This window comes from Myodes glareolus, chromosome 19 (genome assembly GCF_982192425.1).
Source record: "Myodes glareolus chromosome 19, mMyoGla1.1, whole genome shotgun sequence".
In the NCBI taxonomy this organism is placed as follows: Eukaryota; Metazoa; Chordata; class Mammalia; order Rodentia; family Cricetidae; genus Myodes; species Myodes glareolus.
In genome coordinates this window covers 54,769,420-54,786,215 of record NC_142044.1, presented here as the reverse complement: position 1 = coordinate 54,786,215, position 16,796 = coordinate 54,769,420, and the positions used below count along the sequence as shown (strand labels likewise).

At 38.2% G+C, this 16,796-nt stretch overlaps 1 protein-coding gene across 4 annotated transcripts in view; it reads right to left on the bottom strand.

Annotated features, from left to right (window-relative positions):
* The window catches only part of Cntn1 (contactin 1), a 304,667-nt gene that overhangs the window by 124,402 nt on the left and 163,469 nt on the right, over positions 1-16,796 (bottom strand). For all 4 annotated transcript variants that reach the window (XM_048444803.3, XM_085678791.2, XM_087899195.1 and 1 more), the window contains 3 exons: positions 12,006-12,137; positions 9,844-9,876; positions 356-488 (listed from right to left, as the gene is read on the bottom strand). In XM_048444803.3, the coding sequence (XP_048300760.1) occupies positions 356-488; positions 9,844-9,876; positions 12,006-12,066 (227 nt within the window). In that variant the 5' untranslated portion in view covers positions 12,067-12,137. The remainder of the gene's footprint in view (positions 1-355; positions 489-9,843; positions 9,877-12,005; positions 12,138-16,796) is intronic.

Here is a 16,796-nt window from a genome sequence, read left to right as displayed (position 1 = left end):
TGGGTTATCCTGGACAGTGCTCATAAAATTAATTTATGTTCACACACACACACACACACACACACACACACACACACACAGTTTTTATGTAACATTTCATTTGTTTGAAAGCACAGCTCATTAGATAATATCAAACCTACCTGTATAATCTGTGTATAATAAATTATTACATACATTTAAGAGAGCTACTGGTACATAAATATCATATACTGTTTTCAGTAGTGGGTATTCCATATTTGAGTCGATGGACCTTACAGACGTATCCTAGCGATTTCCCTAAAGATCTGAGGTCACGGTGTCTCCTGTTTTCTGCAGCCCTAGCCCTCCATCTGAAAAAAGCAGAGGGGTGCATTACTTGTAGACTGGAAATGGACTGGCTCGTGCCCGGCAGTTGAGTGAAACTTTTCCTTCCAGTGACTCTTCCGGGTAAATGGTATTGATTGGTTGCTCTTCAAAAATAGGTCCAAATCCTTTGTCCTCTTCAGAAACTGAAACAAAAACAAGATGATTTTATAGCATACCACTTTGTAAGCCAAAGAGAATTTGGTTTCACCAAAAGTACTTCTTTTCTACCTGTCTCTCATTGGGTCCCTAAATGTACCATTTGCCAGCTATCTCTGTACAGCTCTCTCTCCCTATACACACACACACACACACACACACACACACACACATACACACATACACGCACGCACAACACACACGTGCCCGGGCTTTGAGCTTTTCTCTTTCTGAAATCACCTTCCTAACTTTCCTATCAAAGTTTGTACATTTGGGATGCAGGCCTGGTGTTAATTCCGTCAGAAGGCTGCCTCCTATTTTTCCAGGTCTAAATGATCCCCTTTTGTTGCCCTATAGTTCTCCGCTCGGGTTGCAGGACTTAACAAACCTGCTTTGATTTTTGATGTAATCTTCTTTGTCACCACGCTGACAGTGCTTGGGGACAGGTGTCTTCTTTAATTGCTGTGCCCTGCCTGGTGGTCCAGAATGTAAAGGAGGTGCTTAACGATTTTAGAAGATGAGAATGAAGTGATATATGAATTCTTGACTGCTCTGGCGGAGATTATCCTCCTTTGAATTTTCATCTCCTTGAACATATGGCCAGAATTCATACTCGGCTGTCATTTGTGACCACATATAAAACATTACGAGTATGGGAGTTGATGAACTGGTTTGAAACCCATCATAAGTGCCTGTGAAATACCTGGACAAGGGGAACACTTGTCCACAAAGTCCTCTCTGGCAGGAAAGGTTGAAGAGGTGTGTCGCTAGTGTAGCAACATCTACAAACAGAGGAGAGTCATAGGCTCTGAAGGACTTACTAGTGAGCCCTGTGCCTCCAAAGACATTGGAAATTCTGCCCTGAGGGCACTCCAATAGAAGCAAACCACGGTTCACGCCTCCAGCTTGTGTTGTTGCTACTGTTTTGTCTTTGTTTCTGATTTTTGTTTATTTAAGACAGTCTCATGTAGGCCAAACTGACCTCATACTCCAGATTTTCCTGTCTCTACCTCCCGGGTACTAGGAATGCAGGCATGTGCCATGATGTCAGGCTACCCCAGCCTACTCTTTTTCTCCTTTTTTAATTTAAAATATGCTTTTTTATACAATATATTTCAATTAGAACAGTCCCCGACTCCTCCAAGTTCTTCTCCATCCAGATTCATACCCTTTCCACATCTCCATAGAAAATAAACAAGCATATAAGAAATAATAAATAAAATAAGACATAATAAAATCAAATAAAAACAAACACATTCTCATAGGACAAATAAAAACAAAAACAAGAGAAAGAGCCAGAGGAAATGCACAAGAAATACATGTAGACTCAAAGGCATACACATTCACACAGACAGGAATCTCAAACACACAAAACCAGAGTTAGAATAAAAACAAAAGACCCAAAAGGTAAACATAATTAGTGATAATAATTATGATAGATAAAATAAAGAAAAAAAGAGACTGTTCTGTCTCAACATTATAAGACAAAGGACTTCCAAAATACCATTGAGTTTGTTTTGTATTGGCCGTCTACTGCTGGGTATGGGGCCGACCTTTAGGACTAATTTGTTTACTCAGTGAAATTCATTGGGAGAAATTTAATTTTTCATTTGCAAGTATTTATCAATTGTAGATAGCTTCTGGGTTAGGGGTGGGGGCGTGTGTCCATTCCTTTCAGTTCTAGGACCCTCTTGTGTAGAACCCTGTCAGTCCTGTGTCTGCTGCCACAGTCTCTGTGAGCTTATGGTTGTTGGACCTGTTATGTATGAAAGGCCTTGTTTACTTGGTGTCTTCCATCCCTTCTGGCTCCTACCACACTTTCTGCCTCCTTTGCTGCAGAGTTCTCTGAGCCCTGAGGATGAGGTTTTGATGGAGACATCCCATTTAGGACTCTGTGTTCTAAGGTCCCTAAATCTCTACGTATTATTTGATATTGGTTTTCTGTATTTACTTTTATCTGCTGCAGGAGGAGGCTTCTCTGATGATGGCAGAGCAATATACTGATCTAAGCGTATAGCAGAATGTTGTTAGGGTCACTTTATAGCTATGTTCCTTGAGTGGGATAGAAGTGTTTAGTTTTCCCTCAGGTCCCCGGCTGATCTAATCTCAGGTTTTTGCTTGGCCACACAAGCAGTGTTGGTACAGGTCTCATTTCATGAAGTGTGCCCGAAAACCAATCAGATATTGATTAGTTCCTCCCATAAGCTCTGTGTCGCTCTTGTACCAATGTATTGGGCAGGCAGGTCATTGTTGTAAATTAAAGGATTTGTAGCTGGATTTGTGTTCACATCTCTTCTTTGGTGGCATGAAGAGTACCTTCAAGGCCCATGTCTGTAGGGGTAATGGCTCTAGATAGCCACCAGCTCGACAGGTCTGTGTTCAACGACTTATGTATGTTCTGTCTTCAGTCAATTTGTGGCGAACAATCAATAGTCTTGGCAATAGCCTGGGTTGTTTGGGGGGGTGTTTCCCATGCTGCCTCTTTGGCCAACAACTTGATTGGATAAACCTCTTTTCGGCAATAGAAGCCTCATTTGTTGATGAGAAAGGCCCAGGTGGGACTCTGCGCTTGCTTTTTGATAGATGGTGAACCCAAGCGTATGGTTGCTATCATCTTCTCTAACACCGACCTTTGAGATATTGTCTGAAGGAAATGCCATTTCCGATGAGTGGTGAGGCCCTAACCTTTTGTAATGTATTAGTAATTTTATATATAAAATGTGAAGGCAACTCTGCAGGTTATATAAATATTAAGGAATTTACGGTTAAAGTTTTATAGGTCAAACAATATTGTTGAAACTTCTCTCTTTTTCTAAATTTCACATCTGTTTATTTCTGAATTTTCCATTTAATAATTTTAGGTTGTGGTTGACTATAACTCAGACTGAAGTGACTTGACTTCTCTGACCTAAGATTAGTTAGGTTTTAGGTTTTGTTGTTGTTTTACTTTCTTTTTTTTTGCCAATCAATTGTTTTATAAATTTAAGGGAAACAGATCAAGAAACACAGACATTATACACTTGATAGTGAAAGATCATGGCTATAGAAATGTTTACATTTTGTAAAATTTAAAAAAGCATTCCTGAATATAAATACTTAGACTAAATTAGATCATGTTTACATTTTGGTGTCCTTTCCAAAGTTTCACAGAGAGCATCTTCTATTGAACTAATTGCTTTGTCAGTGGTGTCTTCCCAACAGTAACTGGGTTCCCAGGAATTCTGCTTTATTTCTTTTGCTGTTATAAAAATATCTCAACAACAAGCAGCTTAGGAGAGAAAGCTTATTTAGCTCTCAATTCCAGATTATAGTCCATCATTGCAGGAAGTCAGGCAACTGGTCACATTCATGGTCAACATGCAGAGGGAGTAAACACTTGCATGTTTACATATGCTCCTCCCTCCCCGCCCTTCTCTACACATGTCCAGGACCAAAGCTGCAGGAATGGTCTTTCTGACAATAGGCAGCTCTCATACTTCAGGCCAAACAGTGAAGATATTACCCCACAGACATGTCCACAGCCCTGCTTCATCTAGACAATTCCTCATTAAAACTCTCTTCCCAAAATATAAAACCAAAATAAAAACAACAACAACAAAAACACTCTCCTGTCAGGGAACTCATATTGTATCAAATTTACACTTAAAATTAACCATCAAGCCAAGTTAATATTTTAGTTAATAAACCAATAAATAATTTCAAAGTAGAATAAACTAAATATGTATAGTCTATGTATGACACCATGTCATACCTTTTAATTTCACATGCTTTTCTTCATTTTTAGTTTGAAAATCAATATTGTATTCAAACTATGACATTCTAACAAGAAATAGCAGAATTATTTTATTTATTTATTTATTTATTTATTTATTTATTTATTTGCTGGTGATCAGCTGTCTTCATTTTCCATATAATTATTATTTCTGGTACTCTATTCCTTACGGTAGCACCACTCACATCAGCGAGGGTGGGTTCTTTACACCCAGTTCACCCTTTTTAGAATCACCTCCACAGACCCAGCAGTATATCCAGTAGGTTATGGTCCTTAATCTTCCTAGTGTTTCGACCACTGAACACTGTTCCTCATCTTGTGGTGACTCCCAACCATCAAACTCTCATTGCTACTTCATAACTGTCATTTTCTACTGTTATGAACAGTAATGCAAATATCCGCTATGCGATTCCCAAAGGTGTCACTCCCACACTTGAGAACCACCGCTGTAGGTATTTCTATATCTGGTTACATCAACAAGTAAGATAAATAACCACTATCTAGCAATCTTTAACTATGAACTCCTGTAAAATAAAACAAATTTGTTCATCTAATATATAGTGGTGGAGAGCAAGATTTTCTCTTCTGAAAGAGAGAAATTAGACAAAAGACTGGACCGAAGAAAAACAGAAAAATAGCAGGACAAACACCGTCCAATATGTCTCCATGTTCTACACAAATCAATACAACTCTGGGATTTCATCTTACACTTATAAGAATAGCCAAGATCAAAAACACTGATGACAATTTGTGTTGGAGAGGATGTGGGGTAAAGGTAACATTCCTTCATTGCTGTTGGGAGAGCAAACTGGTACAGCTGCTTTGGAAATCACTATGGTGATTTCTCAGAAAATTGGGAAACAACCTACCTCAAGACCCAACGGTATCACTTTTGGGCATATAACCAAAGGATGCTTAATCATACTATAAGGACATATGCTCAACTATGTTCATAGCAGCATTGTTTGTCATTGCCAGAACCTGGAAACAACATAAATGCCCCTCCACTGAAGAATGTATAAAGATGTGGTATATTTGCACAATGGAGTACTACAGAACAGAAAAATAATAAGGACATCTTGAAATTTGTGGGCAAATGGATGGATTTAGAAAACATAGTATTGAGTGAGGTAACTCAGACCCAGAAAGACAAATATAATATGTGCTTACACATTAGTGGCTTTTAGACATAAAACAAAGAAAAGACAGCCTACAATTCACAATTCCAAAGAACATAAATCCTAGACAACAATGAGGATCTAATCTACATAGGAAGTAGAAAAAGACAAGATTGCCTGAGTAAATTGGGAGCATGGGGATCATGGAGAGAGTAGAAGGGGTGGGGAAGGAAGGAAAGCAGTGGAGAAAAAAATATATAGCTCAGTTAAAACAATAAAAGGGGCAAAATAGCCTTTCCCACAAAGGCCTTCAGTGAGTAGATGGTTGTGATTATTAAGGTCACTACCATGATGGCTGGAGGAAAGATGGGAGCAACAGTGAACTCCTACCCGTTGTCCAGACTTTTCTAGGTATATGTCTGGAGTTCCCCAATTCTTAGACTTGAATTTCCCAGTAGAGTTGATTGGAAGTGTCTTGGTTTATAAGCAGGTGCTAGGTTGCCCTGGCCAACACACTGTTCACTGTTCTTGTATTGCCATTAAATGTAAATTCAAATTAGTTAAGATGAAAAAAAATTTTCTCTTCTTAATGACAATATTTTGCACAAATGATGTATGCATATTTTCCAGCCCTCCATCAGCATCTAACTCCTATAAAGACAGATATGAAACCTTGTGAGATAAAACAAGTAAGCTAAGTTAATTTTCAAAAGGAAAAATTTCACATTTAAAATATTTCCAGGATAGGGCTATACTGTTTAATGAACATTTGTTGCTTACATTTCTAGAATTTTCTACCCTGGATAAGACACTAGATTCCCTGTGAAGTTTTTCAATGATTCTGTGCATATTAATTGGAAACTGAAACTGGCCCTTAAGAGCAGCAATTACTGCTGCAAGTTTTTGCATGTCAGGACCATCGTCATGCTCAGCAGGAATCCAACCCCATCACCCATTATGATGACTCCATGGTCCTCTAACTCAAGAGAAGTGCTCAGCCCCAGAGAAAGAAGATGTTTCTGGGATAACACAGCATGAAACTCAGCATCGGACCCATTTCGGCAGCTCTACTCAGTCTGTTGAAATGACTGCCTCTGTCTCTTGCTGCTCTAGCAGGGAGAAGATCTGGGTGACATTTTTTGATGCATTGGAAAGGGAACACAAAGTTGGGGGAAACATCTCAGGTAACCCGAAAACTTAATGAACACATTTTCTTTTGATCTGTTTTTCTTAATACAATCTCATTTTTATAAAAAAACTTTCATTTTCCTCTATCTAAAGTAGCCATCATACCTCTACCTTAGAAGCGATTACTTTATCAAATTTGATTAAAAACATTGATAAAAAAGAAAATGACCACACATGGATATTTGAAATAAAATCTGCAGATGAAAGACAATCAAGCGCTATCGCTGCTCTTTCAGGGAGTTTTTCATGTCTATAGACTAAAAAATCAGCCAGTGGCGTGAGCTAAAATAGTTTCCTCGTACTTTTCCCATGTGGAGATAGTCCTCTGCAATCTTGCTATTTCGTTTTATTTCTAGACATTGAAATAAGATTGCATTTTAAGATTGAGAGTTATTTTTAGTGAGTTTTCTATCTTGAGACAAATTCCATCTTTTCACTTTGAAATATGTCATCTCAATCTGTTATTAAACTGAATTTTACATAAGTATGTTGTCAGATGAGTCTAAGAAAAATCTATTAGGAAACAAAGCAATGGAATCAAAATTTGAAAAGTTTATTATGAGAATTCTTATGATAGTTACAATATCTCTCCCCATGGAGCCAAGAGTGATTTAAGCTCCCTTGTAATACAATAAACTATCTACATGAGGCAAAAATTATATTTGCTGAGCACAAACTTCTACAAAGTATTCATCCTTCACTGAGATAATCAAGATGTTTATGGCTTGGTTTGAAATACCCTGGTACCACTACCACTTAGGGCAATGGGTCAGATGCAACAATGCACTAATTTACCACCCCAACAATGCTATTCTTAGAGTTCCTTTCAACAGGTATGCATAAATCCAGTTTTTTAAAGGATGGTGAGGATTAGATTAGCAAATTGGGTTATAGAGACTAAATTCTTTGCATGGCTTTATGTCACAGGGAGAGTCTATCATGTCTTTTTATTCTTATTTTTATTGATATATATATTTTTTCTTCATTCCCCTCCCTTCCTCTCCTCCTCTCTTCTACCCTCTCTCATAACCCCCACACTCCCAATTTACTCAGGAGATTTTGTCTTTTTCACCCTCCTCTGTAGATGCATGTATGTCTCTCTTAGGATCCTCTTTGTTTTCTAGGTTCTCTAGGGTTGTGGACTGTAGGTTGGTTTTTTTTTTAATGTCTAGAGGCCACATTAGATGAGTGTATGTATGAGTGAGTACATATTGTATATATCTTTTTGGGTCTGGATTACCTCACTAAATCTAAATACGCTTTTTTTCTAGATCCATCCATTTGCATAAAAATTTTAAGACATTATTTTTTTTACCGCCGTGTAGTACTCCATTGTGTAAATGCACCACTATTTCTTTATCCATTATCTGGTTAAGGAGCATCTAGGTTGTTTCCAGGTTCTTGTTATTACAAATAATGCTGCTATAGGCACAGTTGATCACGTGTCCTTGTGTTAATGATTAAGCATCCTTTGGAAATAAACTCAACAGCAGTATTGCTGGTCTCCATCATGTCTTTATAGCCTCCTTGGGATCCCAAGCCATTTCAAGACTTCTAGACATGACTGGGAATATTCTCAGCACCGGAAAGTTACAGTTTTCTGCCTGGAGAGAACCCAGGCTGTCTCAGGTCATGACATTTCTTTCAGTGGATTTGGGAAAGATTCTCTTGTTTTAAAAAGAGAAAGATAGAAGAAAAAAGAAATGCCCCTCTTTACTTAGAATCCTGTTCTGTCTGTATGTGACTGTGCACTGTAGGGGAAGCTAGTGAGTGGCTCACTGCATTAACGTCTTGAACATCATGGGTGGCATAGAGACAATGTTGATTACTGGTTGTAAATCTTGCTATACTCAAAGGAAAAGACAGATCAAGGGATTGAAAAGAGTAATTGCAGGCAAGGGCATTTTTTGTTCTTTTATTGCTGTCAAGTAGGGGGAACACATGGGATATTAAGTACAGAGTTTGAAAATGACAAGATTATTATTATTGATGGTTTGTTCAGACAGTGTGTCTCTATGTAATGATGGGTATCTTGGAGCTCTCTTTGTAGACCAAGCTGGGTTTGAAGTCACAGAGATTCACTTACTTCTGCCTCTCACGTGCTAGGATTAAAGGCAGTCATTACAACTTGTCCACAAAATGGAATGACTGTGTGTTGATGGTGATAGCCATAAAGAAGGAGAAATTGGCAATGGAGAGAGGAGGGTCATTTTCTGTGGCTACAAGTTAGACGGACTAGATGAGACAGGCCTACCGCCTGTGGAATCCTACAAATGTCCACAGGTCACACCAGTGCAGACATGAGCAATAGAGTAGGATATAGGAGGAGCCTGTGGAACTCTCTCCTCATCATTTCGAATCTCCCCGTGTAATAGGAACAAAATCTGACACCTGAAAGTCAGAATGCACAAGAATTTTAGAGGTATGGGAGTGAGGTGTCCTGAGGGGGTCCTTAGTGATTATCAGCTGAATGCTGACTGAGCTTGGGAGCATATGTGAACAGCTGGAGACACACACGGAAGTTAAACCTTCAGTCAGGATGGCTTTAGTGAGATAGCAGCCACTGAGCACATAGTCCATGAGTTATGACATCAGCTGTATTTGCTGTGTTCTTCGTGTGCTTCTTGCCATACGAAACCCTTGATTTATACGTTGCAAAAACAGAAGTTTACAGGAGTTGATTAGTTTATGTAAAAATGCAAGCCTAGCCAGTGCGTTCCAGCTGGGGAACAAATCCAAGTTGGTCTTCTTTTGAGTGCCTCTTCTTCAGCGGAAGCAGTAATCACAGGAGACTCTACACTAGCAGGCTTGGCCGTTACATTCGGTACATCTCAAGCAGTAGCTGCCTAACATCTGTCGGCTCCTAACTGCACCGAATCTCAAGGCTCCAAATGCGCTAACTTGAGTTTTCTTTTTTGAAGCAAACAAGCGGCTTGCAGAAAAAGTTAAGCAATCTTTAAACATCAGTTCAGATTTCCCAGCATTGTTTTGTTCCAAAGCATGTAAGAAAAAATGGAGACCACACTGAATAGTTTTCATCTGCCCAAACCCCTTAGTGTGTGTTTGTCTGTGTGTGTGGGGGAAGTGTTTATCTGGGGGGGGGTTGTGTGTGTGCGATGTCTTTCAACAGTCAAACAACTTGTTTAAGAAAAAAATACCTTATAGGATTTCTAATTGATATAACAATAATCATTTTCCTTCAAGTATAGAGTTATAACTTAAAGCAGAAATCAATTAGTTTACAAAAAATTATTTAAATATTACCTCCATGACCATATCTTCTGTGCCATGTGAACTCTAAAAAAAAAAAAAGAAAATTTCTATGTCAAGTAAAAGTAATTCTTTGAGGTGTTTTTTCAAACCCACTAGAATTGATGTATCTTTATACATATGAGAATATTATTTACCTATTTTGACATTATATTGTAGTAGCACTAATATTTATAATCAATAGAATTAGTATGAATTTGGGAGACAAATAAATGATTTTTATTTCATTTATAATAAGATGTCAATCACTAAATAAGATTTCTTTTTATTCATTATAAATACATTGCACATGCAATTATATATGTGCATGTATATCATTCTTGTGTCTATGCATATTTCCCATGGTCATTAAATACTTAAGTATTAAGTAAGGCAGGATAGAAAAAGGAGTAACAGGCTGAGGGCAAAGGAAAGGAAAAATTCCCTCACCTCTGTCTCTGAGAGTCAAGAATTCCAACACAACTAGCACTTACTCAAGGCCTTTGCCCCTTCCCAACTGTAAACCCAACTATCTAGGGGTATCAGCAGGAACCCTCTTTGTGTTAAACTAGCTGTGCCTGGATTGCTCTCATCAAACTATATTCTGACCCAAGGCATGTTTGGATCCATCCTCTATTCATACTTAACAACAAGCGAGAAAGGAGAAAGTTTGTTTTTCTAGGATACCCTTGGGATGAAACTTGAGAGCTATCAACATGGTGCATATGTTTGTCATTGAGACCATAGTGACTGTTTTGTGAGAAGCTTAAACAGCTGCTCAAAGTTGTGATGTCGTTTAGTGTACATTCCCTTCCCTATGTTCTTAATACACTCTGTTCTTAATACGCATGCTTTAGACCAGCTTGTCTTGAAATTACCGTTTGGCTTCAAAACCAAAGATTTGTTTTCACTTGAGTTTAGGTCCTAAAGATTGAGGGAAGGCCCCGGCCGCTGCAGGCAAAGCATGGTGCCATGGCTCCAACTTTCCCACTGTTGAAACTAAAGAAATTACTTTCACTAAATTCTGAAATTAGTTTAATAAAAATCACCATCCTCAAAAAAAAGCCCACATTATTTTTTTAATTCTCTTTAAAATAAATAGTTAGCCATACTGTGATCCCAGCACTCAGGGGGATGATACAGGAAGATCAGTGGTTCAAGGATATCTTTGGCCACCCAGTAAGTTTCAGGGCAGCCTGGGCTACAAGAGGCCCTGTATCAGACAAACAAGTGAACTAAGTAAATTGTCAATGCAATAGAAAAGTCTTCAGGTGCATCCTTAAAGAGACTGGTAGATTCATGGATGAAAAGACTCCATACAGGTATGTCTTCTGATGAATAACAGGTCCACAAGTACTCACTGAAAAAAGTCATTGAGATGGAGGTTTGGGAAAAAATAATTATTAGGCAATATACTACTGCCAGTAAAACTTAGTGTCCATACTTGTGGGAAATAGTCCTGAATTTTCATATTTCCTCTGAAGGAGAGAAACATGATCTTTGTGCTGAGAACTCAAAGCAGCTATGCTATTCTTTCTATGCCTATAGGTGTCATAGACTATTTGAACGCCATTTTTCTAAAATTTAGTAAACAAAGGAAAGATTTGTCAGATTTAGTGTTGTGCTGGATACTCATTATAACTATGCACTTATAGTTATGTGTGTTAGTTTTTGGAAATCTGTAAATCAGTTATTAAACACAGCTATATTAGCTTAATGCTAACTGACAAGTGAGTAAGGAGTATTAAAGATAAAAGAAGACATTTAAAATGTTAGTTTTTTTAATTCCTTGCTACATTTTACTATTACTACAGGTACTGAAGTTTATTCAATTGTAGGCAGGTGATGGAAATGACGCCCGTCTCTTCCAAAGCTACATGGTCTGTGGGAAGTTAAAATTTACTACTCTGTGATATGTACTGCTTCCTTTTCAGAGATACAAAGTTTACAGGTGTATGAGCATTTTACCAAAGAAAGCAGGCAAAACTTATAAAATCTTAATTGAAAATAAATACAAATAAAGCCAATCTTAGCATGTAAAATTTATTTACTAATTAAACCTTACCCAGATGTCAAAAGAAGATATTAGTTCTGATATCACATGAAATATTTCATGGTAAGATACAAATTGATTGTAGTCACATAATTTATGAGAAAACACAAAGGCTTTTTCTTACCTGCTAGGCAGGATGTAATGGAGATTAGCAGGAGATGGCTGACCAGTAATGACATTTTCATCTTCGGTTGAATAAATGGTTCAGTTTTCAAAAATGAGGAAAGCTTTATGGCAGCTGAGTACTATGGAACACCTGCATTGAGAAAAGACAAGAAAATAACTTAGAAGCAAAGAAAGAAAGGAAAAAGATAAGAAAAGAAATGGAAGTGAGAATAATGGGGGAGACAGGAAAAAAGGGGGGAATCGGGAGAAATAGAGGGGGAACAGGAGAGAATGGGAAATAGCCAACATTTGGGGACAATGATGTTATTAGTTCTTTTCTTTTTCATATTCTGATTTTAATACACTTAGTGCAATGAGAGAACTCCCAAGGTCCCTTCCCTCCCAGAATGCAATGCTGACAAGAACTGGGCAATTTGGTGGTGGTAAGCAGGTTTCTTTTCTTATTCAACACAAAACACACAAGTTATCTACTGAAACTGCTATATTGTCAACATTTTAAGTAGATTTTTTTAATGAATTAAATCTAGGTGTAGCATAGATTGAAATATTAATTAATATATTTTTTACTGGAAGAACTGGGACTGGGTTCCATCCCTAAGATCATATAATAAAGATAACCTTTGCAAAAGCTTTAGAAGCTTAGAGGATGGCATAACAGGATGACATCAGTGTTTTGTAAACAAAAAAAACAAAAAAAACAGAATTATGCTTTTGTCTGTTTGTCTGTCTGTCTATTTAAGCAGGGTCTTGCTGTATAGTTCAGTCAAGACTCAATGTAATCACTCTCTTGCCTTTCTGTTCTTTTAGTTATTCATTCAACGTTTCATTTTTTTCTTATTACAGAATATCTCCAGACATATCTGTCAGCAAAGATCAAGATAAGTTTGGTGTATTCAAATCTTTAAAAGTTTAGGAGCCCGCTTTAAAATAAAAAAGAACAAGTTTCATAAACGAAGCTACAAAATTATGCTGCAATCTAGTAAAATATCTTACTTCGGTAAGTTTTGCCAAAGGGAAAAAAAAAATCAATGACCATATAGTTGCCGTGTTACATTTCATCCAGCTCTTTGGAATAGCCTTGTGGTAGTGTGGGCACAGAACTAATGTTTCATTGTCTCTGCATAAGCAACAGGTATGAAAAATCAAAAGCAAAGTAGAAGTGTCTGCTATTAAGAAACTCGCTGGCCAGTGGCTAACAGACAGGTCCATGAGTCAGTGCAATGAGTCAGATTGAGGTTTGAGTGGTATTTACTTGAGAGAAGAAGGTTATCTTAAGGAAAGCACGGCAAACACAGCAGTATGGCAATATGAGCAGAAGGTGAAGGTGGAGATACTGTGGTCCAAGATGTAAAATTGGCTAACTATAAATTCAACCATTTCTACTGAATTCTTGGAAAAACAATGTATCCACGAGTGTTAAAGAGATACCCAGTGAACAGGAGTTTCAACTTAAGAGAATGTGTTTTCAAAGATTTACAAATAGTGATACAGGATGTTAGACAGGAAGAAAGGCAGTAGGGCGACATCTGAAGTCAACACCTCCAGGAATCATCTGAGACACATACACAGTTCTCTCAGCTACTTTGTTACACTTGACCTGATCCTGATCATGGCTTGTAAGAGTCTCATGGAGCATGCCTCCTGTGTCTGGGACTCCCTTTGAGACATAGGAATCCCAGTAAGTTGACAAGTTAATGTCTTCTGACACAAATTGCTTTGCCAATGGCCAGTAAACTCCTGACAAGTGTCTTGGTTAATGGCTGATAATGTCACTTGGAAGGAGACAACAGTCACTTCCTTTACTTAGACAAGTGTAAAATCTACCTTCAGTAAGGAGAAAATTCTGATTTGCTACATAAAGAAGAGCAGCCTAAAGTCAGAAGACATATGATGTTCATGGAGACGTGATAAAAAAAAATCGGAGGGAGAAAGAAGACGGAAAGAAAATGGGGGGAATAACTATAGTGAGATATGTACTAGACTTCCATGGTCCCCTCCTGTGTGCAGTTGCTAGCAGACTGTTAAGCCTGTTTTGTAGGTTCTTTCAGCAAGTCTAACCTTCCCTCTCTCATAGTGATGTCTCCCATCATGCAATAGGCCATGGACCACAGTGCTGAGCTTGACATTGACTTCTCAGAAAGGTTAGCTTTTCTCTTCCTCCCTGTCCCATCTCCTTCCACCAGGAAGCTGCCAAGGCCCTTGGATTGCCTTTCCTGCTGATTTTTTAAATTCCCAAACATTCCTGAATGTGTGTATAATATTAAGTTTTAATTGTCTGTTTCACACAATCTAGCACAGCCTGAGAAGAGGTTCAATGAGCAACTGTCTAGATCAGGTTGGTTTGTGGGCATGTTTGTGGGCGCTTGTCTTGTTTGCATTAGTTGAAGTGGGGAAACCTGCTAATCATATGCTCCACTCTTCTCTGGGTTTGGGTCTTGTATTATTTAAATATAGAGAGGAGAATGAGCAGAGACGTGCAAGTGCACATTCATTTCTCTCTGCCCGTGATGGGGAATACTATATGAAGAGCTACTGGAATATCATTATTATAAATGAATAGCTAATTTTCAGTTATAAAACTTAATCTATCAAAGATTTCTGTGAAGGTAAAAAATATATGCCTAGAATATCTGTATTAAATCTAGAATATTTAATTTACTTATCCTTGTTTTCATTAAGCAAGATTGGCAAAAAAAAACTGCTGTAATAAAATATTTTCACATCAGTATATGAAAAATAATGAAGAATTAAAAATATTTCTTCAGGAGGAAAGGGAATCACTTAAATGTCCTGAAGAAAAAAAATAACAGATTTATTTTATTTAAGTGTTGCATGATAACAATAGTATCAAATATAGATATAAATTAAAAACACTGATATTGACTGGTATGTTGGTCAAAGTTTGTAAATATAGCCAAATGAGTGTTTTGACTTTAAACCCTCCCATAGGCTTTGTACACATTGAGGATGAGATTCTTGGTGAAGGAGAAGGTAGACAGAAATGGAAACAGGTAACCGGGTCAAAGCTTTTATTTGTATGAGATGATCATTCTCAAAGGGTAACTGAGCTAAAATGTGTGCAAAGCAAACCACGCAGCGTGTGAGGCTCAATAGCAACAGTGAACACTGAATTCTAAAACACCTCTAAGGAATTTCATATGCAATGTTACAATGTGAGAAGGGTATAGGGCTCAGTTATTCGATTAGAGGGCAAGGGAAATTGTTACAGTTCAGTCTGGAGAGGGAAAGTAGTGGGGCTTACCAATGAGATGGCTGGCAAACTGAGGCCCAGAAGGCAGAGAGCCTGCTGTGAACTCAGCCTTGAGGTCTTTCATGTTGCTAACTTGTGAAAGGGAGGAGTGTCACACTCACCCATCAACTCTACAGGTAGTCTTGGAAAGTGGGGCAAACACAGAATTAGCTGTGTCCACACAGAGCAAGTGTTCTAGGAAGTTAAATGAAACAAAAAATAATTCCTAAGCCTAGAATGTTATTTAGCAATTCCTTCTCTGAGATCAAAGTACCAGGGCAGGCATAGGAAGATGTAGTAAAACAGGGAAGAGAGACAAGTTTTATCTCTTTTTCAGCTCAACAACTGGGCAGCTTGCAACACTGGGCCTCTATTTCTGCAAATATTAAATACGGGATCAGGAAATACTCTAAGTGTTGGGTGAGACTGCTGCTGTGAAGTATTCTGAAATTACTTGATGCAAACAGCGTTTTTTCTGCTAGTGCTAGGTGTCCAGTTAGAGAGCTGCAGGATTAGAAAATAGCTAGATCCCCTCATCATAATCAGCAGGAGGTGAACTGTAAGACCTGGGCAAAGGAGCAGCACCTGAGTCAGATCTCTAGACCTGGGTGGAGATGTCATCTCCTGAACTGTCTCGAAGTTAGAATGGAACCAGCTCCCACAGCAGGTCATAAGGAGCTGCAGCAAATGATGAACAAACCTGGACATACAGAAAGTGACTCAATCAAAAGCCTATAAAACAAGTGAGTGGATGAAGATGAACATGGCATATGACCACTCCTTTGATGCAACAAGCGATGCACTGTCAGTTTGCTGAAGGCTTGGCAAGGGGTGGGGCATGCTCACAGAATGAATCATCTCAATTAAAAATTACCTCAGTATCAATTCAGCTCCTATTGTAAGTCTCATAATAGGCACTAAACTAGGAAGTGAAGTCATATTCCTCTTTGTGAACCCCCTCCTTTCAGGAGTTCTTTCTCGTTTTCCTTTACCAAATCTATGTTAGCTCTGCTCACTCCTTGTGTGTTTTCTGCTGTGAGACCGTGAACTTGAAAGCCACTGGCCCCATGGGGTAGTTTTGTTGAATGCTGGATACCTGGCACCTTAGTTTCCCAAGTTCAAGTACCGCAAGGGTAGAGAAAAGCCTAGCCACTCTCAAAGAATCCACATCATTAAGTCTCTAGTGGATAACTGTATGAATTTGTCTCAAGGAGTCTGAAATCTTACAAGATTTCTATATAGCAGAATACTTTCTGAGAAAGTGCAAGACACTGCCTCCTTCTACAAAGGTCAAACTATAACAGGATGGTCAGAATGGACTCTGAAAACCTGAGCAAGCTATGCTTGGTCAACACCCATGTAATCAGAGATTGTGTGTTCGTTTCTCAGCCACCCAGACCCAAATAATCACACAAAACTATATTAATTACAACACTGTTTGGCCAACAGTTCAGGCATATTCCTAGTTAGCTCTTACATCTTAAATTAACCTACTCCTATTGTTTCATATTTTACCAAAAGGCTTGTGTTTTGTTACCT